This window comes from Lampetra planeri, chromosome 5, assembly GCF_965212315.1.
Source record: "Lampetra planeri chromosome 5, kcLamPlan1.2.h2, whole genome shotgun sequence".
Classification (NCBI taxonomy): Eukaryota; Metazoa; Chordata; class Hyperoartia; order Petromyzontiformes; family Petromyzontidae; genus Lampetra; species Lampetra planeri.
The window spans coordinates 2,794,082-2,819,987 of NC_136111.1; the positions used below are offsets into that span (position 1 = coordinate 2,794,082).

Consider the following 25,906-nt stretch of genomic DNA (forward strand, 5'->3'; position numbering starts at 1 on the left):
AGCAGATGAGAGGATGAACACTGCTCTTGTCAAACATTATCACAGATGGGTTCTATCGTATCTCTAAAACAGGTTCAATCTGGTTAGTGATTTGAACATTCATCCAGCTGATGTAAACAAGAAAAGAGAAGAGCTGAAATCATTGACAGTTGCGATCGTGGCAGTAAACACACATTCCGACAGAATATTCAGACAATATGCATACATATGTAATATTAACAATACAATATATTTCACAGCTATGTAATATAGCTAACAATCTTGCTGTTTATATCCTGCAAATTTGGCGTCAATAGACAATCAACATGACAACAAACTGCCATAGAAATGTCCTTCCCGCGCTACGCCCAAGCAACAAGGGGCAGCGATACACTTTGGGGAGAACGTGTGGCGGAAACCACAGTGAAAGCTACACTGGCGAGGAATATTTAGAGATGATCCCGAGGCAAAAGGACGCAGCGTTCATCATAAATGGGCTCGACGATTCTCAAATATGGCCGTCGGTAAACTCCCACGTCAAACCCATGTGCAGCCCCATCCAATGGGAATGGCTGCATTGGCGTCAGATGACACATTAGTGCAAACGCCAATGGCTGCAATGAGTGAAAAATCTGGCAACTGCTGCAGCCTGAAAGCAGCCTTCTGAGGCAGCCTGCCCTCAGCGTAAGCGGTGAACGTACACAACCTTCATCCAGCAGGTGTATGCTCTTCTTGATCTGACACAAATGCTCTCGCGTGTAAGGGGCCATTCAAGCAATATTACAAAATCAAACTCGCAACAAACTGCAATAGAGGTACACGGATGTAAATTTTGCAGAGCACCGTGCATTTGTGGTTCATTGCATTGCACGCACTAATTCACGCTCTGCGAGAGATCCAATCGGGGAGCATCTCTCCATTATCTGCAAGCAAATAGAAAATACTAAAACTGTCCAATATGGTAATGGGCGTTGCTGTTGTTATTGTTGCTGTATTTCCATCACCGATGTTGATTTTATTCCTTCGAATATTTCATCTGGTCATCTCCCTCGAGACGCAACACCTAATTTTGCAAGTGTGTCCAGTGCGTCAGAGGACACCTGCACAGAAAGCGCGCGATATTGCTAGACCTCACTGCAATAGCATGAGTGGAGATACGGGGATTTCACAAGAGCTCTGTACTCAGATATGAATCGCATCACATTGCAATGCAAACGCATTTGGAGTGGTTATTTGTCCTTCAAACATCCCCGGAAGGGCATGAGATATATAAGAAAGCCTTGAGTGAGCGGTAATGTCGTGTGTGCATGAGTGTGTTTGTGTGCATAAGTGTGTGTGTGTGCATGAGTGTGTGTGTGTCCGGCAAAACAACCTCCTACCTCCTCGCGGTGCCGGACGGGCAACATTGTCGTGGGCAGTGCTGTGGGGGGAGGGCCAATGCCCATTGGCCTCTCCCCTCATGGCGTCTGTGACCACCACAGTGGCTAAACGGGGGCTCTGGACGGGTGCGAGGGGCTGGTAACCCCTCCACCTTCAATTAACCACCACTAAACTACGAAGTAAACATACCGCAGTCTTCGCTCGGAGGTTCGGAGAGCCGTGAGGCGCTGTAAGGATGGGTGGTGGTCGCGGGTTGCTGAGGAGATGGAGTCTGCCTCAGTGGCCCGCGATCACAAATCACTATTTAACTCCATCAAAAAAGTAACCTGCAGCGCCACACCTATTACCATCATTAGAGGAAAAAACGGTGATCCAATCTCCGACCCCCAGGAACAGGTTTGCAGATTTGCTGAGCATTTCTGTGAGGTCCTGGGGGAGGGAAAATCTCTCAGCCAGGAAAACATCATGGCACAAAGTGGGGATAACCCTGCTGAGGCTGCGGTGCCTCAAATATTGGAAGAGGTCACCCCCTGTGAGTGGCTGGCTGAGGTACCGGCTGTTGAGGAAGTACTGAGGGCGATCCGGAGTCTGAGACCAGGGAAGGCACCGGGCAGAGATGATCTCCCAGGCGAAATGCTGAGGGAGGGTGGCGTTTGTGCACAGACTGCCCTATATGACATCATAACAACAGTCTGGACCACTGGACGGGTTCCGCAGGACTGGAAGGATGCCCTGGTGGTCCCCCTCTTTAAGAAGGGGGACCGTACCGACTGTAACAACTACAGGGGCATCTCACTCCTCAGTGTGCCGGGTAAGGTCCTGGCAAGGATTATTCAACATCGCCTTGCTAGGCACGCTGAGGAGAGGCTTGCGGAGCCCCAATGTGGTTTCAGGAAAGGGTGGTCCTGCACAGATGCCATATTTTCTGTCCGTCTGCTACAGCAGAGGTGTAGGGAATTCCAAAAAGACCTACATCTCTGCTTTATTGACCTGGTCAAGGCCTATGATACCATCAGTAGGACTGGGCTCTGGGTTGTTCTTCGTGCTTTCGGAGTCCCTGACCCTCTGCTCACGATCATTAAGGACCTTCATGATGGTGAGCGGGCCCGGGTAAAACTACGTGGCCGGGAGTCGGAGCCTTTCCCTGTACACCTTGGGGTGCGACAGGGATGTCCTCTGGCTCCCACATTATTTAACATCTATTTCGACTGCGTAGTTCGTGAAGCCTTCAATAGCTGTACCGGGGGAATTACCATTTGGTACAGATATAATGGGAGGCTGATCGACGCCCGGGTGCGATCAAGGGATGGCTCCCTATTGGTCAACCACGTTATGTATGCCGATGATTTGGTAATAGCTGCTCATTCAGAAGAGGAGTTGGAGACGCTGCTGCTGAGACTGGAGCGTGCCACTAAGAGGTGGGGCCTTACCATCAGCCCCACCAAAACTAAGCACCTGCCTGGGTATTTTGTACCATCGGACACTCTGCCCCCACAACTCCCAATCGGTGATGGGGCAGTTGTGGAGAGAGTAGAGAGTTTCCCATACCTGGGCAGTGTGCTCATGACCGGCTCCAGTTTATCAGCAGAGGTCTCACTCCGAATCAGTCGAGCGGCAATATCTTTTCATCGGTTGCGTAACGCTGTGTGGAAGCTACCTGGTCTGTCGCTCCGCACGAAGCTTCAGGTCTTCTCGGCCACGGTCATTCCCTCCCTTCTCTATGCTTGCGAAACGTGGACCCCCCTAGTGGAGCATCTTCGCCGGTTGGAAACATTTAGGCTGGCCTGCCTACGATCCATCCTGGGTTTAACCAGGCTGGATTGTGTGAGGAGCTCACAAGTCCTTGAAAGATCTGGGCAAAGTCCCATCAGTGAGCTCCTCCGGCAGGCAAGGCTGCGTTGGCTGGGTCATGTAGCCCGCATGCCCAGCCACCGCATGCCTAAACAGCTTTTGTTCGGCCGGATCGAGGGGGCTAAACGGGCGCGGCACGGGCTAGAGAAGAGATGGAGTGATGTGGTACAGGAGGACGTGGAGCTGAGTGGATTTGCCGATGACTGGTACCAGCGGTGTCAAGATCGGCCTCAGTGGAGGAGGCTCGTGAAGGACGCTACTGGGCAGTTGGAGGCAGTCGCCCTCCAACAACAACGGAGGGCGGAGGAGCGACGCTCACAACAACGAGCGGAGCGCCGGGTGGCTAAAGCACAGCAAGTTGGCACAGTAGGGGGCACAGGTGGTGCATCAGCCAGTCATCTCGGTCATCTCGGTCAGTCGACCCGTGGCACCTGGGTCTGCCCCGTGACCTCCTGCCAGCGGGCGTTCGACACTTCACGTGGCCTCAAGGTGCACATGGCCTGGCACAAGCGTCGTGGTGACGTCACCGCCACTTAGTGGCGAATGGCGGTTGTTGTTGTTGTTGTTGTGTGTGCATGGGGAGCAGTAGTGCAGTAGTTAGCGCACTGTGCTATGAACATGGCGACCCGGGTTCGGATTCCCGCTCACGGCCAACACCAGTGAGGTCGACTCGACCTCAAATGAGTACCGGTGCGATGTGTAAACATCGCCACTCGGGAGACAAAGGCATGGTGCCGGCCTTAATAGGCGCTCACTAATAGCAATTGCCCCAAAAATGTTGAAGGTTATATGGGGGGTCGTTGTCTATGCGTGCATGTGCGTGAGGGTTTACACGCGCACAGCAACTGGCTGGACAAAGGTTCTCAACGGAGATGGGTCACCCTGAAGCACAGATGCGCGCGCGCTTGCAGAGCGCTCACTCGGCACGCTGCATCCCATTACACGACACCACCGTCCCCATGGCAACGCAGCCTCGTTGCACTGCAGCGCGAATGACGGCAATAGCAACCCACCGCGCTGCAATAATCCATCAGCTGGGAGGCACGGCCAACACACAAGGACCCCTTTCAGCAAAAGCACATCCATGGGACCCTATTTCCCAGTATTAAGAATAGATATAGACCCTTTCTCCCAGTATTAAGATCATATATACAGACAAATATATTAAAAGCGGAATGCTTTCTGTAATAATACACAGGCGTTAAGATGTTAAAGCACCAATTAGTCAGCTATGACAAGGCATCAAGTCTGCATTAACCACACATGCTTGTGCTTCAACGTGATCCACACATACACTTTGATAACATATCCATTGTCCTCATGTTCTTCTCTGTGAAAGAAAAATTAATACACAAAGCTGCTGGTTTGTTAAATATTTAGTAAATTCGCCATAACAAATGCTGCACCAAAAAAAAAGAAAATGCACAGCCATCGGCTCCCCGAGCATCCGCCCTGGGCTCTCCCTGCGGTCACGGCAGCGAGTGCAGGGTCACACTCGGTGCCCAACCTCCAGGGGTCACAGGAGCACTCGCCAGCAGCAGCAGCAGCCAATGACTGCAAAAGCTCTCTCAGCTGATCCCTTGCTGCACAGCGAATGACTAAGATACAGATGACGGCAAAATCTGGAAGTGAGCCCCTTTCAGTAGCTGTCAGGATTAGGATAATCCGTGACATTTTATGAAAAAAATGTTTTAAGATGCTAGAATATTGAGCACGATGGCATTTTAAGCAAAGTGCATTTCCCAACACGAGTGGAATATTTGTTACATATATGCAATATGCATTGCATGTCAATGCAGAAGACAGTATACTGTACGTGCACATACGATGCGTGTGTGTGCGCGTGCGGTACCCACCACAAAGTTGAGGTCATCGTAGCCATTTGCAAGCAGCTGTGCCTCATACTGGGGCAGTCCAAGCGCGTCCAACCACTGGCCCACACTGCTTCGGCCCCCTGCGCCACCGGCACCCCCTGCATAGGGCACACGCCGGTACGCGCCGTCCATGCGATAGCATTGGCACTCCGCTGGCGACAACTGACAGTGCCACATCCCCGCCTACGGCTTGCACGCACACTCGCAGTCGCACGTGCACGCGCGCACACACGCAAGAGCTCTGACTACGCACACCCCTCTTCTTTCCGATCTCCCGGTTTTTACCCCCCCCCTCCACTCCCTTTCTCCAGCTGCTGGACCGTTCCCTCCTTAAGGGTCACCGCCGTTTGCCGCAACGATGCCGCTGGGGACGAAACCGCTACCGACTTTGTTGCACCGCATTGCTACGTATCGAAGGCAGAAACGAACGGCGTGCGCGTTATCGCTGGGTCTGCGATTGCCGGGGCGATGTCATGAGAACGCGCGCTCGCGCCTGCCTGTCTGCCTGCCTTCCTGCCTGCGCAGTGTTCCCGCACGTGTGCGATGCTGCGCGTGATGCCGCGCGGCTAGACCGCGCGGGGCGCACGAGAGAGGCTGCGCGTGCGCGCGCACGCACAACAGACATTACGCTCCTGCGTGCGTGCGGCGCCGCGTTTATGTATGCGTGCACGACAATGTTACGCGCGTGTGCGTTAAAGGATAAAAATAGAACGCGTGTCACGGTGTGCTCCAAGCCCCCTCATTTTGACGCCACATTATATCCATCCACGACTTAAGCAAACTTCAAATTACTACTCATTAATACCTTGCAGAGACTGTAAGCATGTCTCATAAAGGCATAAGCAAAACATATTTGGCATCTCATTGGGCTCTTACATGGTGAAATAAATGTAAGACAAAGATTTTTTTTTGTAATGGTATTTCATCATTACAGTTTTCCATCGTTTGTCATATTTTCCCTTCGCCCAAATTTTCACCAACCTTGGAGTACCAGCAGTTGGTTTGTATATTCTATTTTACGGTTTTATATTCAGATTAAGGTAACAAAAATTTGTAATCACCCAACTGTTTAATAATATGGAAAGCGCAGTGTTTACAGCAGAGGTGGGACAAAGTCATTGTTATGCAAGTCCAAGTCGAGTCGCAAGTCATCAAATTCATGACTCGAGTCTGACTCGAGTCCAAGTCACATGACTCGAGTCCACATCTCATAGGTGGGACAAAGTCATTGTTATGCAAGTCCAAGTCGAGTCGCAAGTCATCAAATTCATGACTCGAGTCTGAATCGAGTCCAAGTCACATGACTCGAGTCCACACCTCTGGTTTACAGCGTGTGCCTTGCAGTCACACAGTTGCCAGTTCACATCCCGGTCAGGGGTCAACCCTGCCCTTCATCTATTTGGTGACAAAGTGAGTGGCTTTTAGTGGGAGATTAACAGTCATTGCATTTTGTAAATTCACGCCTGCTATAGGAATGTGGAATTCCATGTTTGGCTCAGTGAACGAAATGTCCTGCATAGGTATTTTGAAACATTTATAGGCTACATGAACACGTGGCAATAGAATGTACGTCTACAATCATATCATTGTTTTACATTCGTCACACAATGCGACACACGTTAGGAGATGCAGGGCAATCTGAGGATGTTGACACTCCAACTCTTGCAACTCTGTCCTCCCCCCGGACCGAAATAACTAAAATTGTATCACCGAGTAACCAACCAAGAGGTGAAACAAGGAAACCTTTGCAAAAACAATAAGGACATAATGGTAGGTTTTTACCCTTTTAACTGGTACAAAACTGACACCTTTATTCAAGGCATCATGTTTGCAATGACCACAACACAAGTAGTCAATAAAGCAAACAAAAAGAAGCAACTCTGATAAGGATAATAATATGCACTGTCCTTGAAGTTGATTGGCCCACACCCGAGACGGCTTTCTTTAGAGCCTAGTCCCCATTGGTGTAGGGCCAGATGACACCAGAAGGCGTACAACTCAAAAACAGTGCAATATCAGAGTATTGAGAGTTCGGGGTAAACATTTACACTATGAGATCTCTTTTACCAGTAGCAAAATATAATGGTAGGTTTTTACCCTTTTAACTGGTACAAAACTGACACCTTTATTCAAGGCATCATGTTTGCAATGACCACAACACAAGTAGTCAATAAAGCAAACAAAAAGAAGCAACTCTGATAAGGATAATAATATGCACTGTCCTTGAAGTTGATTGGCCCACACCCGAGACGGCTTTCTTTAGAGCCTAGTCCCCATTGGTGTAGGGCCAGATGACACCAGAAGGCGTACAACTCAAAAACAGTGCAATATCAGAGTATTGAGAGTTCGGGGTAAACATTTACACTATGAGATCTCTTTTACCAGTGGCAAAATATAATGGTAGGTTTTTACCCTTTTAACTGGTACAAAACTGACACCTTTATTCAAGGCATCATGTTTGCAATGACCACAACACAAGTAGTCAATAACTACACAAGTAGCAGGGTGTGGGCCAATCAACTTCAAGGACAGTGCATATTATTATCCTTATCAGAGTTGCTTCTTTTTGTTTGCTTTATTGACTACTTGTGTTGTGGTCATTGCAAACATGATGCCTTGAATAAAGGTGTCAGTTTTGTACCAGTTAAAAGGGTAAAAACCTACCATTATATTTTGCCACTGGTAAAAGAGATCTCATAGTGTAAATGTTTACCCCGAACTCTCAATACTCTGATATTGCACTGTTTTTGAGTTGTACGCCTTCTGGTGTCATCTGGCCCTACACCAAAGGGGACTAGGCTCTAAAGAAAGCCGTCTCGGGTGTGGGCCAATCAACTTCAAGGACAGTGCATATTATTATCCTTATCAGAGTTGCTTATTTTTGTTTGCTTTATTGACTACTTGTGTTGTGGTCATTGCAAACATGATGCCTTGAATAAAGGTGTCAGTTTTGTACCAGTTAAAAGGGTAAAAACCTACCATTATATTTTGCCACTGGTAAAAGAGATCTCATAGTGTAAATGTTTACCCCGAACTCTCAATACTCTGATATTGCACTGTTTTTGAGTTGTACGCCTTCTGGTGTCATCTGGCCCTACACCAAAGGGGACTAGGCTCTAAAGAAAGCCGTCTCGGGTGTGGGCCAATCAACTTCAAGGACAGTGCATATTATTATCCTTATCAGAGTTGCTTATTTTTGTTTGCTTTATTGACTACTTGTGTTGTGGTCATTGCAAACATGATGCCTTGAATAAAGGTGTCAGTTTTGTACCAGTTAAAAGGGTAAAAACCTACCATTATATTTTGCCACTGGTAAAAGAGATCTCATAGTGTAAATGTTTACCCCGAACTCTCAATACTCTGATATTGCACTGTTTTTGAGTTGTACGCCTTCTGGTGTCATCTGGCCCTACACCAATGGGGACTAGGCTCTAAAGAAAGCCGTCTCGGGTGTGGGCCAATCAACTTCAAGGACAGTGCATATTATTATCCTTATCAGAGTTGCTTCTTTTTGTTTGCTTTATTGACTACTTGTGTTGTGGTCATTGCAAACATGATGCCTTGAATAAAGGTGTCAGTTTTGTACCAGTTAAAAGGGTAAAAACCTACCATTATATTTTGCCACTGGTAAAAGAGATCTCATAGTGTAAACAATAAGGACTTGAGATATCACGACCAAACTGAAGAATTGAGGTGCATACAGAAGATTCGATTAAAATAAGATTACCAAATAAAATTACATTTAGACGATTATCACGGTTGGCTTTGTACGCTGCGAAAGAAGTTCAACATACATACATACATACAACCAAAAGTATATGCACATAATCCCAACCAACCATGAGATGTATCTTGTGCGGTCATATGAAATATGCACAAATATGGGGCAGTGTGTGTGTCTGTGCGTGTGCATACATACATACAAGCATACGTGTGTAGGCCAGTGTAGGGTCATGTCTGTGACTGTACGTGTGTGTATTACCAAAATATCTCTACTTATAGCAACTGTAACCTACATTGTAGGGTACCAGCCCAAGGGGAGACTTGCCTGAATGATTAATGTTCCTTGGGACAGTTTCCTTGGTGATGCCGGCATCTATTGAGCTCATAATTTTGTCAATCTGTAGGGAATAAAAGGGGCATTTAAGAAGATGGAGATTGAATAAGAGGCAAGGTGAAAGTACATGATTGAGCAACATGAATGCAAGGTCAGTTGTATCATCTGCACACCAGGTTAAATTCCATTATTGTATGCACACAAGCTTTTTGTCATCTGCTCACGGATTGTCAATGTGCACGGAACCGTAATGTCAATTAGTGCTGCTGTTATCAGTTAGCACACAAACTGTAATTGTTCTCAGCGCATTGTTTAATCGGTATAATGTAAGCAGCGTTGTGTTCATAGTGGTGACCGTATGTGATGCTGTGCTGCACTTTACGTGCCAGCTAGTCTATTTTACGTAAACAATAACGACAATTTGTAAAGCGCCGAAACGTCGCAAAGCCATTACAATCACCGACACACAACCATGAATGTTGTGATTATCATCAACCACATAACCACCGCATTATCCAAATTTCCAAAAAACTCTCTGTACAGACAACCGTGCTTGATTTTGACACAAGTGCAAATTATGATTGTTAAATGGGAAAGCCTAGTGTTAATCGCTTGTTGCTCTACGCCTTCTAATTAGGGGAAGTGAAACATCTTGCAATCATGTCTTAACAACGGCGAGCACACATTCATGCTAGCAGTCCAAAATATCCCCCTGTAAAAAGCAACGCATCACATTCATAATAAATGAATTCATCATATTCTGTTCGAAGGATCGCAAACCTGCAAATGACTGTGTGCATGTTTGATGTGGTTTAAAGCAGTGTTACTATGTAAATGTATTTTTATTTATGACTGGTAGGAACAGGACCAAAATTGGGAAGCATATTTCCTAAAATCGCGAGATCATTTCTATTATTCAAGCCTTCGTGCGGATAAGAGGAGTGCCCCGGATTCTGGAAGTGGTGAAAAATACATCGATTTCTTAGTCTTTCCATGGCTATGATGATGTGACATCATCCTATTACCTGCGTTACTTTTAAAATTGACCATCTGGATAAACTAAACCATGCACAAAAAAGAGGTAATATGTTCTGCCATTTACACAGCCCCTATTATATTGGATAATAAGAGTTGTACTGAATTAATAATACATATTTATTTAGTTGTATTTCTAACATGTATTTGAAAAGGATGAAAACTGAGTAATAAGAAGACAGCAGGTGAAAAAAGGCTTCTCTTGAAAGAAATACCTGGGAAAAATACATGGTACAAAGGTAAGCAAGAATGTGTCAAAGCACACAAGCAACACATTAAATATTTACATCAAAAATACATATTCACGTGTAAGGAATACCGTAACCTGGGCTCTAATTTTCAAATGTTAATAATAGCGTCGAGATGCTTCTCATGTAGATTTTTTTGTGGTGCCAAAGGTTTAAAAAACTGATGGCGAGTCAGCAAAATGTTACGAGAACGTGAAGGCCGATTCCTGACACAGCTGGACACGTGTTCAAAAGAATTCCACGCTTTTTGTTATTTAGGCATTCAAACGCCAATGGGAGACACACGAACGCCCCAACAGAGGAACGTCAAGGAAAGAAAGGGTAAAAGCTGAATTAACTTAACACTCATTATTTATTTTGGAGCATGAAGTGAAGGTTAACCTTGAACCACCCTTAAATGCAACAAAACTGAAACCTTTTTTAACGAGGAATCATGTCTGCATTAACCACAATACTTATGGTCAGAATGCAAACAAAAAACATACTCTGATAATATATGCATTGCCTTGCATTGTCCTTGAAACTGATTGGTCCACACCAGAGACAGCTTTCTTTTGAGCCTCATCTCAATTGGTGCTAGACCAGAGGATGCCAAAAGGCGTACAGAAAAAACCCTATTATTATATTTTGGTACTGACAAAGGAGGTCTAATGATGAAATTAAAATATAAATAATTACGATTCCCACCCCCGCATGGATACGATTTGGTACTTCTTCGTGCTGGGAGTACAACACAAAATGGATGAGGCAGTTTTACACCAACATTAAGGACACAATGGTTCAAGTAATTAACCTTGAGGACCACTGCGATTTGGGTGGCATGTAAATTTAAACTTCTTGGTTCCCGGTGTGTCCTCGGCTCAGCATGTCCCTCGTACAATTCACCACAGATTTTTGGGTTTGGTCATAATGATCCTGCCAAAATTAGTCATTAAGAAGCCTCCGCCACACAAAGCAGCCAAACAAATTAATCGTCACGTGTACAAGCTTTTAACACTCCAATGATTATAGTTTGCAGGGCGCCGGGAAGTTTAAACACGATTCTCACCAACAAATTTAACGATTCGTCAAACATCATCAGGTCAACATCCAGGAAGTCAGAATGACAAATCCAGAAAGTCATAATCTGACAAAAGAACTTGAGCGTAGAGATCGTGGAACTCAAAATGCAAGCCACACTTTTAACTACATATGCCGACAGCTTTTGCAGGACGCAAATAATTTGAATGGATTTGTTCTTTGACCTAAAAGTGTACCAAAGCACCTTCAGGGGTTTGCAAGATTGGAATTCATGTTGAAAGAGAATATTCCTGAAAGTTGAAAGACGCAAACTACGTCTCACATGATGATGTTAAACCTGAACAATTACTAAATTAGCATCAACAGCAAGAGCAGCAAAAGCAACAGCAAAAGCAAATCAACAGCAGGCGCCACAGAAATTACGTGGCCATCAACAGCGCAGCAGCAACCATAGCAAGGGGTGAAGGAGATATTTTAGGCCAAGGCAGGTTTTGGGAGCAATAGGTCGGGGAGCTGGTCACCATGAGCTCCACGATACAGACACCACCACATAGTGGTGAATCTGATTAATTATATATTGATTATATTAATTGGAATTAAAAAATGTACATTCATTAATTGAATGTTTTTTTATTAACTTTTAAAATTTCAGCACTGCCACCCCCCCCACCCACCCCTACTCCCCTCAAGAAGTTTCTATAGCTGCCTCTGGCCCCCGTATTGCACCAACTAAACGATTGTGGCAGCGGGTTGGACACCGATGCACAGAATGGCAATAATAGCCGCGATTGAAAAACACAACAGCTCTCCACGCACCCAGGCACCAGCGAAGGCTGTGGAGCTGAGATTGCCTCCCCTCTCAACCAATTAAAAACAAACAAAACACGAATGGTACGTTCTGCGGCTATGGCGTCACACTGGCAATGACTCGCTTGCATCATCAGCCAGTCAGTAAGGTAATTCCAGAGAAAACACCAACTGGACACCTCAGGGCTAACTGAACACCATAAAATGCTCGGTGCGATAACCGTAGCTGGAAGGGTGGATTCCTAGTGTGGCGGTGTCTGCGTGTGTTAGCTTCGCAAGGTTCAGAGGTGAGCACTCCAAAAATGTTACACGATGACAGCACAGACACCGCCACTTTACACTGGGTACCCCGCCAAAGCCAGTCACCCCGGTGGCACGGTCTAAAGGCCAACACCAGCCAGATGCAAATTTAATGTGACTCACGGCAGGAAGCGCTGTTTAACCAAAGCTAGTTTCCATGGCAGGCCTCGGTGTCAAGCCTATAACGCTTGATGGAAGAGTGGGTCTTGTGCAGACTTTAGGAGTTGGTACGGAGCCTGCTGAAGCTCAGGAAGTGGAGACTGTCCTCATATCCTAATTTTCCATAAATATGTTAAATTCCTCTGTTGATATGCCAATTCCTTTGTCAAGGCGCCCTTCCCTCCTCTAACCCAGCTTAGATATACGCTGCCAAGCCTGGTGGTGTTTCATTCAGACGCTGTCTTTCCGACAGACCTGTTCTTCACCTGAGGACGGCTGCTTGCGCTGTGGCCGAAACGTCGTGAGAATTGTATTTTATTGGTTAATTTTTTTTATTTTATTATTTCCCTTCTACGTGACTTTACCGAAAGAACCAAGAAGATGAATCCCTGCAGTCACGAAAGCTTTAAATCAAAATTTGTCCTCAAGGAGTTGGCCCTAAAAGACTCCAGAGCTTGCTCATGTCTTAGGTCATAACAAAACTGGGATGGCATTCCCAGATCTACAGACTGGTCTACCATGGGTGTGGGGAAAAAAATAACCAGAGGCCCTTTAAGGTCGACAGAGCTCAACATGGAAAAAAAAATAGGCTCTTTGGAGAAATCAATAAAATTGTGCTACTCATCCCAGTAATAATAAAACAAAATGTCAGCCTGATGATGCGAGTTATTTGAACGTGCAACGTCATCACCGTGTGATAAACGGTCCTGTGTTGTTTGTTTTAAATAGGGGGCAGGAAGCCAGAGTGCACAGCCTATGTAGTGTGTATCAGTGCCGTGATGACGCCACCGCCACTTCGTGGTGAACGGTCGTCGTCGTTGTTGTTGTTCTCCACGTTCACCACTGCGTACTTGCAGTTTAAATACATTTTTCTTCGTTAAACCCATGATTGCAAATTAATGCATCGGCGTCTGATAAGTTGCCACTATCATTTAGGTATTGTCTGTGGAAGTGTAGCAAACCACAAAGTAACAAAATAAATAATACATTTTAAGAAAAGGGTTTAACAAAAGAATTGGGAACACGGAGAAAGAAGAGGGGCATGAGGATTGGTGACATGCAATGTGGGATGGCAATTATGGATGAGTGCGAGATTGAATAAAGATCACTGAATAAAGGCATGTGAGGCTACAGGATGTGACGAGATCAGATATGCAGTGGAAGGTCGAGTGGGGATGGGGCGACTGGTTAAATGAGTGAAAGAGTTGTCATTTTATCTGGATTTTGCATGTATATAAAACAAGTGTATTTGATGCGTTAATCGTTGAATCCTTCTGTAGATCCGTAGGCCATGTGTCTGAGATCCTGCTACATAAAAATCTGGACAAATTAGCCTCAATGGAATAGAAAATGCATTCCACCACATTTAAGCACACACTAAAATAACTGCACGGCTCACTCGAGTGCAGCCTGGTTTACGAGTCTAATTTTCTACCATCATTTAACAGTGTAAAACACAAATAGTTTATATGCACAGATTGCTTACCCATATAGAAAAATGAAACAATGCATCTTCCCCCTGATCATGTATGTGTTACTGTCCTCAACTGTCTGGGACCACCTCTCAAGTCCTCTGCACGACTCCACCACCCTGTTCACAGCTTGAGGACTTCCTTTGCACAGGACCGTCTCTTCTAGATGGCTTCTTCTTATTAAGGAAGCCCTCTTGTCTTACCCTCTCCCCATGTTCACCTCTCCCCCTGACTTCTCCCTTCTTATTAAAATATGAATTCCCTCTACTTCCCCACAATCTAATAATAATGTCTTCCTTCGTGTTATTTTTTTTAGACAGTTGCTGAGCACAAGCCGAAAGGCCCAACACGGCAATCAGCCGTCACGCAATAAAGTCTTGAAATGAAGTCGCTTTTAGACGATGTATACATCTGTACAAGTAGCCACGTACTATGTACACGTGTGATATTTAACACAAGTGTTTAGCAGTCTGGACCTGAACTCTTTAATACACCCTGATCTCCCCCAGGCACACATACACTGGCACTCCAGCCCAACTTATTGACAATAAACAATAAATCAATCCAATTAGATGCAAATAAATATCATTATCCTATACAATTACCACATATATATGCAACACTACTGGCCCCCACATGTCCCCAAAGCATATTGGCATGAATATCATTCCAGCGTAATTTTTTGACAAAAACACGGAAAACCAATTAGTCGCATTACAAATTTCAAGAATTAAGAGGTCATACATATGTTAAACACTAACCCTAAAATACTTTAGACATTACCACTACTGTACCCTAGATACCACACCAATCCATAACTGCAAGAATACACATGTACCTGACCCAAAACACTTAAAGCGAACCAATTACATGGACAACAGGCTCAGTCGAGCACGTATTTAACAACTGCCCTACCCACGTTTAAGTGCGCATAACGAACAACGTAAAATATAACGATCACCGTGAAACGGTAAAACATGAAAAAGGCATGATGTGAAACGTGAAGACAATGCAAGGGGGGGGGGGGAACGGGGGGGAGGAACGGGGGGGGGGGGGAATGGGGGGGGGGAACGGGGGGGGGGGGAACGGGGGGGGTAATAAAAAAACAGAAACTGCTCGTCACGTACCTCCTCCCACTCTTTCGTAAATGAAGGGGTGCGTGGAGGTCCCCGCCGTCCACCCCCCCTGCGCGCGTTCCCCCACCCTCCTCCTCGCCTCTCGTACGACACCTCATCTTCCGAGCAGCTCTTTCCGTTGTGAGCGGCCGACTCGGACGGCATGATCAACAGGTCGGAGTCTGACTTGGAAATGTTCCGCGTCAACTCCAACTCAACGAGGCACCTGGGGGAGCGCGTCCGCCCCAGCGAGTGGAAGACACTCGTGCCCTCCGCGGTTGCCGCAGCCTGATTGACCAGCGTGTGAAACACAGTTTTGTACGTGACTGGGTGGCCGTTCTTGCACTTCCCCGAGGCGGTGTTGGCGTTAAGCTGATCGAGGCGGGCTGCTGTGCAAGGGCCAGAAGAAGCCGAGTCAGCGAGCGGCCGTGGCGACCCTCGACTGAGGTCCGCTTGAACCCGGGCTGTCTGGGAGGACCCGTGCAGGAGGCCCGCAAACTCGACGGGGAAGTTCGCCTGGTTGGAAACTGCCGCCTGCCTGGACAGACTGGACTGGCTGAGTGTGACAGGTACGTCCGAATGATTTGGCCACTCACGGCCTGGCAACGGCAGTGGCGGCTCCACAGGCCCTGAACAAGGGTTTTTTCCACCTACACGCGCCACACGCACAGGACAAGCCGGCCCGGCAAGCCACCCACGGCAAGCCACCACGCACACAAGGCAACATGCGAGCCAACGTGCAAGGCAACAAAACAAACACAAAACACACACAAGCTATCACAACACGGGCAATCATCAGAGAAGCCATGACCATAACAGGTCCCTCTTTATGAAGAAGAAAAAAGAACAGCTGCAGCAATGGATGTTGAGCAACATGCAGCAGCTCAACTGGTCTCAGGGTCATATAGCCAGCCCTCACCTCTGCTGGACTGGACGATCCCCTTTTCATCCCCGAGTGTCCCGGACCCCCGAGGTTCGTCTCCTTTTTTCTCCGTCACTCCAAACAGAGACTTTCTCTGCCTAGGCTGTAAATAAATAAATACAACACAAAAACATTACCTTCAAGCAGCTTAGCGCCGTTGACCGAAACCGCGGCTCTCAAAATAGGTGACGCGCCAGCTGTTGTCACACGCCGACACTATCTCTCACCTGCGGGCGGATGACGCTCTGAATGTTGTGCACAGCGGTGTCTGGAGACGGTGGCGAATAGTCCGGGCTGGACAAATCCCTCAGCTCCTCTGCGCGTAGACCACCAGTGGGAGAACATCAATAAGAAAGGAACCAAGGGGGGAAGAGGATTTAAAGCAATGGCTTAAATTGCAGACGACAAGACCCTTGCGCAGTGTGCAAATGTCCTTGTTTAAAAATAACATGTTTTGTGACAATGTAATTCTCATGGCTGATTATAATGATAGGATGAAAATTATAAAGGATGACAATGATGATGAGATGTATTATCCTTGTTAACGCAGGAAAACCTCACCGAGTCTCCACTTTTTTTCTCAGGACGGTCCTGCCAAGTTTTCTCAGTCGTGGGCGATGTAAAAATTTGGAATCCAAATTTACTTATTTTCAGGTAATTTTTGCAGCACTGGGATGTTTGACCAATGCATTGTACATTTTTGTTGTTGTTTTTTGAGGCTACTCATACTAATAATGTGTTTTTTGCCATCTACAGCCTGCCGATACCACGGCTGCCACCATATCTGGCGCACTCCCCTGCACCACTTCACTACGGTGCACCACACCACTACAACGATTCCACACTTGGTGGCAAATTCATCCTCCTATTCACGTTCATCCAGGGAAAATGTTGTGGATAATAGCACGAGATTTCCCCTCATATGCAAATGTTCATGCTCGCAAACAGCACCCGCACCGCCCAACACCAACCGTATTAAACAACAGCGGTGTTTAGTCAGAAAGTGATCATGACTCCTGCCAAAGAAATATGGGACTCTCTCCACTGGTTGAGCACTGGCAATGGAGAGACACTCAAAATCTTAATTTTTATTTTCAACTCGAGGAGAAATCCGATGAGCTCTGAAACTCTTTGTTTTACATATATCCAGTAGGGGCATGACGTCACAACATTTACAACAACACAAAAAAACACAACAGGAGTGCAAAGTAGAGGAAAGGTAAACAAATCACTTAAAAAAAAATATATATACAAATAAAAACTAAACACTGTCCCATGCGTGCTTGCTTGCTTGAACAAGGAGAGACTTTTAAAACGTCTTTCAACGGTGAGCAAGTGCCTGCCTGCAGGTGAATGCGGGAAGAGAAACCCCTTACCTGTACTGGGTGGTAAGTCCAGGGTGAGCGTGGGGAGGCCTCGGGACTCGGCGCTTGCCAACAGTTCATACGGGTTCTCGTTCCCACCCCACCCAATGTCACAGCCCTCATCGCGTGCAGACGATCTCCTCTGTACAATCACGCACAAGAGACAAATGTCCCCCCCGCCCCCCCAATATAGCCTTAACAGACTGTTGGGACAAGTGCTGTTAGCTAGCACCAATCAAGGATGTAATTGCCTCTTGGGAAGAATTTCATAATCAAGCCATTGCCCTTCAGTGCCATTCTTAAGCTGTGATTGCAGTACATTGAACAGAACTTAGCTAGGCTATAAGCGAAGCTTCTTATATATATATGAACTGCAATGTGTCAATTACACAGTTGTTTAGATTTTCTGACAAAGCAATCTCATACACAAACCAGCACAAGTACAACAATATTGATAACATAGTTCGAAATTTTAATTTAACCCATGGAAAAAAAAGGTAAAATATGTCATCATATCTATGGGACCTTTTTGCACAGTATCAAGATGATGTTCACCTATTGGCATTCTCTGGTCTAACACTGGTGAGGCAAGGCCATAGAAGAAGGCCGTCTCTGGTGCAGGCCAAATCAGTTTCTTAGAGCATGCTTGTTTGCATGTCTTGCCACGGAGTACGTGTGATTAATGCAGACTTGGGATGCTTTGCAAAAGTTATATATATTTGGTGTTTGAACATCTTAACACATGTTTTTTATTGCCACAAAGGATAAAGCCTATTCTTATATATGTCATCATGATTACAGGATACGGCTTATTACAGTGCATCCCAACCATGTGCCGTGCAGCACTTTCTCAGGCGCCATTCACTTGCTCAGCTCTGCTCACAGTTGCAAGTCACCATCCCTACTCATGTCAATCACCGGGTCGCACCCACCCACCCACCATCCGTTTCATTCATCTACAGTCTTCTCCCTCTCCCCCACACACCTGATGCCCATCACCCATGAGGCCAACTCACCTGAGCAGAGAGTCCTGACATGTCAACCTCAGTGTCCGCTTCCTCCTCTGGTGGTGGGTTTGCAGGGGGAGGGGGCCGTGTGCGCTGCTGAAAGAAAGGGCAAAGATTCCGAGCGTGCATGTAGCCCCGTGGACTGCTTGGGCAAGCGCGAGTAAGTAACCATCCATAATATAAGTTTTATTTTTGTCGTTAAACCCGCCATCACCCGACACAGCCAAAACAGTAAGGTCTGTCACGGCAACAGAACGTGGTCAATTTGTTACCGATACAGCACGCCGGTGTGTTGGAGAGCAAATCCACAACATTTAAAATTCCGAGTTAATTACAGTCTCATCAGGCGACAGCCAGATTTGTGGAAACGTTTGAAAGCAACCAGTTTTTATTTCGTGCAATTATAGGTTAATGTAATTTGTTGTTAATAACCCTATTTAAATTATGTATACCGGCCCGTGGCTTTGCAACAAAAATGCTCGAGTAGTTTGCGAGGCAACTTAAAACAGCGAGCCGTGGACACCTTTGGTCATTGGCACTTTTCAATGCGTGTGTATGCAAGCTGAAATTACTTTAGATAATATTTATATTTGAATACTGTGACCTTGTTGTTAAGTACATTCATCACACTGAAAAAAACATGCATTTTCAGTTTAAGACAGACAGTTGAGATGAATTTAAGCTATAAAACTACTCTTAAATCCTACGAAACAATACTTTGGGGCTCAAACCATATGGAAGCATAATATTAACATACTCTTCAAAATATATAACTGGTCATCCACACATATGTACTTTATTGTGCATATATAAAAGTTCAAGCTCTTATTACCTTCACAAATAAAATTGCTGCCCAACTCTACACAGCCAAGATGCCGTTTGCTAATTCTACCCCACGTCCAGCAAAACGCTCTTCCCCGCCCTCGCGTGGCGAGCGCTGTCACCTTGCTGAGGCCATCCTCATCGGTGTGATCAAGGGATGTGGAGGAGTTGGAGAGGGCATTGCAGAGGCTCTCGTAGAGAAAGTCCCCACTCTGCTCAGGGTTGCTCGGCCTCCTTTCCCCTACCCTCTTGTGCTGCTCACCACCCACTTCCGTCATGGGCCTCGTTGAAGCCGATTTGTCCTTCGGCCAATGGTCTAGGAACAAACAGGAGTTAAAAAATACCATTTACACAATGGAAGTTACCTTCAATATCACTGAATAACAGCATCACTATACCCAACTATTATCCATTACCTGCACTTTCCCCACGCAGCAGGGCAGAGATTTGCAAGGCCTTCTGGGACCGGTGCTCCCCCAGGATGTCCAGCGCCGTCTTGCTCTGCTTGTCTCGGATGTTCACATTGATCCCTGCAGCACGGCCACACAAACCACCCGTTAAGATGCAACGGTGGCAGAACGTGAGTGCTCGGTACCGTGTCAAGCGATTAACTCATGTACGGCCAAGCATACGGCGGGGTCGAGGCCCGGGGCTCTCGATCAGAACGTTTAAAGTTCAAATCCCAGTCGAGCGTGGACGCAGCCCTTCATCTCTCAGGGGTTGATACAATTACCATTTAACAGTGGTTGGTCCCACACAGACTTTCCACCAATGGTTCAGGTATATAAAAAGTAGTGAGAGTAACGTCTTTAACTTCATTATTTATTGGCTCGTGGCATGGTGGCATCCGTGCCGCATTACGAAGGTGTCAGGCTGGACATGACAAAGAAAAAGTGTGGCATGGCCAAGTGTAGTGTGGCTTGGTGTGGCATCGCTGCGTATCAGGGCGCATTGTGGGTAAATTTGTGACGTAGCAAGGTGCGGTGTCACGGTGACGTCAGCGATGTCTCGCTCACCGGCTTCTAACAGCAACCTCACGACGTCGACCCGGCCAAAGAGCGCAGCCTCGTGGAGAGCACTGCCCTTCTCGCTCTAACCACACACAACCGCCAGCACAAGCACGTGTCACAATGCTGCTACTGCACGCCGCAGCACCAGCAAGCATGATTAATCATTACTGCACAGATCATGACATTCCCAAATGTCAGAAAATCAGACTCCCACTCGTGAGATTTCCAAGTGAGATTCCAGCCATATTGATTTAATCACCGTTATAATTGTTTTTTTCTGTAAGCACCACCCTACAGGTTAGCCTACAGGAGAACTAGTCCCTGCCATAGCAGTGTGGCAGTGAAACAATTGGTTTAGAACTATCAGTGGAGATGAGCAGTGCACAATACTCATTGAAGAATGGGGAAACTTTAACTACTCATAGACATCTGCCATATTTATACAAACGCACACACGTAGTAGTTATGCTGTTACCATCTGCATATCTGTCGTATAAATGATCAGTATGTGCTATGCAACCAGTTCCACCTGGCAGTGAACGTTTTACCCATGAACGCCAAGACAATCTTCCCCATCTGGAAAACATTTCCACGCTGGACCAACCATGTTGTTCTTTTTTTGTTGTCCTTTCCCCACACCTCCGATTAGCATGGTTGGCTACGTACAGTGCGAAAGAAGTTCAACATATACACAACCATCACCGGTTTACTCTCAGGTACTCGAGGCACTTGCACTTTTTGGCCATGTTTATAAATCTCTCCGGTGAAAGCTCCACAATGGGCATCGACGTGAACTGTTGTGGATAACCTCCGTAAAGCTTTACCCAAAACCGCCCCAACTACAGCGGCTTCCTCCACGGACGGAAATCCACGCTTTCGCCTCGCGAGAATGAGACGTATAAGAAAGACTCGCAGAAATTCTTCCAGTTCCCGACGTAAAAACTCACTCGCGCTGTTTCTGCCATGCCGAAGTCACTTGTTAAACAACGAAAACGATTTGAAAGCCGAGTGTTAAAATTGTCAGCAGTCAGCATTTAAGTCAGAAAAGTCAGTAACTGACAACACATGAATCAGGCTCTATGCACATACACACGCCAATCTAGAGTTCACATACACTCGGTAAATATACAGCCCGATTCACACATGACTCCTAAAGTGTGTGTGTGTGATAAAAAGTGCCATATTTATAAAGGTGTTAGCCACGTGACGTGCTTTGTGCTGGCTATATTTGGCTTCCTGATAGCAGCACTGACCGACACCCAGCAGCAGCAACAACAGCAGCAGCAGCAATCCTATGAGGGCGGCCGGAATCTCAACCCCCTGCGAGCGACAATGTCCGTCGCGTGCGCGGCCGGCCTGCCCCCCTCACCTGGATGTTGACATCCATGCCAGCCTCTAGCAGCACCTGCACGGTACCCGTGTGGCCGTTGCGAGCGGCCAGGTGCAACGGAGTGTGCTGCTTGGTGTTGCACGCCAGGAGGTTAGGGTGGGAGCGGGTGAGCAGCGTCACCACGTCCAGGCGGCCGTACAGGGCCGCCAGGTCGAGGGGCGTCTCGAAGCGCGCGTTGCGCATGGTGGGGTCGGTGAGCTCCTCCAGCAGCAGGCGCACCACCGCCGTGTGGCCGTACTGCGCCGCGCAGTGCAGCGCCGTCTCGTTGTCGTGGTTCTGTGGGCGCGCGAGAAGACTTGAAATTGTGAAGCGCATTCATAATGACAATGATGACAATCAACACAATTTCTAACACGCACATATTCTGCGAAACGGACGCGGAGTTCGATTGGGAAGTCGGAGGCGCTGATCCAGCCTGGACAGGTGAGAGCCTAGACGGATGAGAGCTGGACAGGTGAGAGCCTGGACAGGTGAGAGCCTGGACAGGTGAGAGCCTGAACAGGTGAGAGCCTTGAGTTGCCGCTTGGAGCTGGATGGTGCTTGGAAGCTGCGCATGTGCAATGGGAGAGCGTTCCAGAAAGCTGCTGGTGTAGCTATGGAGAAACGCGCACACGACGGACATTGTCGCTCGCAGGGGGTTGAGATTCCGGCCGCCCTCATAGGATTGCTGCTGTTGCTGCTGTTGCTGCAGGGTGTGTCGGTGACGAATTGGCACGTTCTGTTTACGTGACAACCCTTACTGGTTGGCTGTGTCGGATGGTGGCGGGTTTTAACGACACATTTATATATTTACGCGATCTAACCCAAAAACCTTTGTTATGGCAGTTCTGGTTCTATTTGGACGTGTGCACACATGGAGATTGGAGTGCTTTTGTAAAAAAAAAAACATGTGGCAATGAAAAGCAGTATTCCAATGTGCCTCACAAGGAAAGATTTCAATCAGAGCCGTATTCCCTGCTATGATGCCTGGATCGGAAGCATGGGCACTGAAAAAATAAAATGGAACGATAGATGCAAAAAACACGACGGAGTGCGGAGATATGCGTGCTGCGAATTACGCCGATGGAGAGAAACAAAAACACCCTGGGGATCATCGAGAAAAGAAAAGAAAATTAAAGGCACATTGACTGTTAAGACTAGTAGGTCGGCTTGGGCAGGACGCATTGTCAGAAGGGATGGGGCAAGACTCGTGAGAGATTGGAAACTAAGAGGGAACAACCGCCACGGAGATGGAGCGATGTGCTTAACTCATGTGCAGCGATGGCATTGCAACGAAGTTTGGAGGTCTTCATTCGCCATTGGATAGATCGTGGCTGTTGATGATTGATGATGATATGGACAGGTTTGAATGGAACGCTTGGTAAGACAGTACATCATAAAGCGTTGAGATTCCTTGAGGGATATTGACACATCTAGTTGTTGGCCATTAACCTGCTCCACAACCCGCAGAGGGTTTGAATATATTTAAGTTTATGCATGCCCCATAAATATTTATAACCTGCTTTTATCTTACTGTTGAATAATATCAAAGTGGAAGCTTAACAAAAAAAGCATGCAGACTCTGTGATATTTTAACAATTCTAAATAATCACAAATATTCACACACATAACACAAGTCTGTGCAGGTGGCTGGTCAGGTGGACAGGCTTCTTAACTGTTGTCCCCACGTCTAAGCTAATAAACATTAAATTCCACTCAGGATCTGATTACAGATCATGGGTAATAGTCAAATTTCTGATGGTCTAAAATCGGTTCTGGCAAAAGGGATGAACTTCACAGTCACCCCCAAACACATACCAGTGGATGACATTATTGCCCAGGTCGATGTAGCCCTTAAGGGTTGGGACACCGTGGCAGACGTGACAAGATCTGAAATCGCTGCAACCCTCAAAAGCGCTAAGATACCAGTCGGCAACAGCAATAAGGATGAGCGTTTTGAGTTATCTCAATTGAAAAAGAGTAATGATATCGTCATCCTCTCGGCCGACAAGGGCAATGCCACGGTCATCATGGACAGATAATCGTCACTGGTGTTGGCCGTCAGCGGGAAACAAACTCGGTTTGCCGGGTTTGTAGCGCAGCATGCTAACCACTACCCTACCGCTCCCCATACACACGTACAAATACATCTCCGCATATAACCCAACCACATAAAAAAACGCAATGGCCAGGATGGCAGAGCCAGTGGTTTATATAGGGAGCTGTGGGCTCATACCACATGGGGTACATATGCCATTTTGCATATCACCCAAGTAATCAATACAAATCTGGGCACAAAGAAAATTATTATACATCCCATAAAGTGTTTTAGTGGGCATACTTTATATGATGGAAGGGGGGTGTAAACGCATTGAGCAAAGTTTCCGGGGAAATATTGTGCAAAGCTTATAAATGACGCGGGTTATCAGAGCAGAGGGGAGAGGAAGGTTGCGGAGGACAGTGTTAGGGGGGAGGGTGGTGAAAAGTAGTGCAGTGAGTGCAAGACAAAAAATAGAACAATATCCCCCGTACAGTCAGACAAGACTGTTGGGGCAAGTGCCGTTAGCGAGCACCTGTGAAGGCCGGCACGGTACACGAAGGGGTGGGTAGCCAGCACTATGCCCGACCGAGGCCGAGTAGACCTCGGGGAGGCCCAGGACTGATTCAGTTAATCGTCACTGGTGTTGGCTGTGAGTGGAAATCGAACTCGGGTCTCCGGGTTCGTAGCGCAGCATGCTAACTGCTGCACTACCGCTCCCCACAGTGCGTGCACACATACACACACTCAATTTATTTTAACACAAGCTGAATAACTGAATAACTAAGCAAAAATAAAACCACATACAAAATCATGCAATGATTCGCAGCGTCACAGCACAGCGGACATCGTCGTTTATTGGTAGGTGGTGGATGTGGAACTGGGCGAAAAGCCACGCCTCTCCCACAGTGTGTTAGAGGACGTTGCCTCGGTTGTGCTGATAACCGAGTTCAAGGGTCTCACTTCCCTGCTGGGGTGACACTGGCTTCTAAGTAGGCTCCTACAAAGTTACGGATTGCAAAGGGGTCCCACAACCATGGACCAAAGCCCCTTTAACTACCACTTTCTGACAATGCCACCACAACGTTGGCTGTGTCCCACAGTAAGCATGGAAGGTTACGTTTGGGCGGTTGCATTTCGGGAGCACTGTGATAAAGCCACACCGTGCACAGCAGTCCTCCACAGCATCACGGCAGGACACTGCCGAACCGCACTGAGTGAAGACTATGAAGTGTATACACACGCATTCATTGGCTGAAAGCATCTTAATATATAGAGGACTGCCGAGCTTGGGTAATTGCTGGTACCACCGGCTCACAACCTGGATGCAATCTAGCTTGGCAGTGGTTCCTTAGCGACTGTGAGATGCAATTTGCATGAATAACGACACGATATGTAAAAAAATACATTATTATTATTAAAGTGTCATGCAGGTCTAATGGTGCTTAGCTTCTCAGCTCTTGACAAGAAAACATAACAGCATGGCAGTGCCACTGTAAACACATACATTCAAGGTGAACTGCCTTATTCTTCCTCCTTACTAATATTTCAGAACCACAAAAAAAACAAGAGTAATGTCTGTGGTTTGAGTACAAATGTGTTTCAACATGCCATGGAGTGACTGACACAAACACAACCTCAGGCAAAACATACCACACGCCCTGCACCTAACAATGAGGCCGTAAACATGAAGGCATACAGTGTTCAAGGTAGTGGACGCAAGAGTCAATGTCACATCGCTGTAGTTCAGAGTGCTTATCTCTCAGCTCCAGCACTCATCCAACAGACCAGCACATATCACTTCCTTTAATCAACTTGATAAGCTGCCAATGGGGGAAAATGTAAATAGTAATTGTTCTCTACAATTAGCATTTGTGGGAACATTTAATTTGACCCATCTTTTAATAATTATTAATGATTAGTGGTAATTTCTGTATATAGGAGACAAGATTACAAAATGGGACTTCACTTTCCTTGTCATTAAACACCAAACACAGGGTATTACTGATGTTGCTGTTCTTTAATTTAACAAAATATGGAAAAATATTACATGTGGGTGGCAACCCTAAAGTATTGG

The 25,906-nt window shown here is 46.6% G+C and overlaps 1 protein-coding gene across 4 annotated transcripts in view; it reads right to left on the reverse strand.

Annotated features, from left to right (window-relative positions):
* Positions 1–25,906, reverse strand: part of LOC144718659 (ankyrin repeat and SAM domain-containing protein 1A-like) — a 52,827-nt gene that overhangs the window by 15,151 nt on the left and 11,770 nt on the right. For 2 of the 4 annotated variants that reach the window (XM_078594082.1, XM_078594079.1), the window contains exons 5-15: positions 21,792–22,088; positions 20,429–20,504; positions 19,829–19,942; positions 19,535–19,728; positions 18,600–18,686; positions 17,596–17,725; positions 16,447–16,535; positions 16,217–16,322; positions 15,310–15,947; positions 9,133–9,205; positions 5,067–5,182 (exon numbers count right to left, since the gene is read on the reverse strand). In XM_078594082.1, the coding sequence (XP_078450208.1) occupies positions 5,067–5,182; positions 9,133–9,205; positions 15,310–15,947; positions 16,217–16,322; positions 16,447–16,535; positions 17,596–17,725; positions 18,600–18,686; positions 19,535–19,728; positions 19,829–19,942; positions 20,429–20,504; positions 21,792–22,088 (1,920 nt within the window). The remainder of the gene's footprint in view (positions 1–5,066; positions 5,183–9,132; positions 9,206–15,309; positions 15,948–16,216; positions 16,323–16,446; positions 16,536–17,595; positions 17,726–18,599; positions 18,687–19,534; positions 19,729–19,828; positions 19,943–20,428; positions 20,505–21,791; positions 22,089–25,906) is intronic. The other 2 variants (XM_078594080.1, XM_078594083.1) reach the window with 2 other exon arrangements.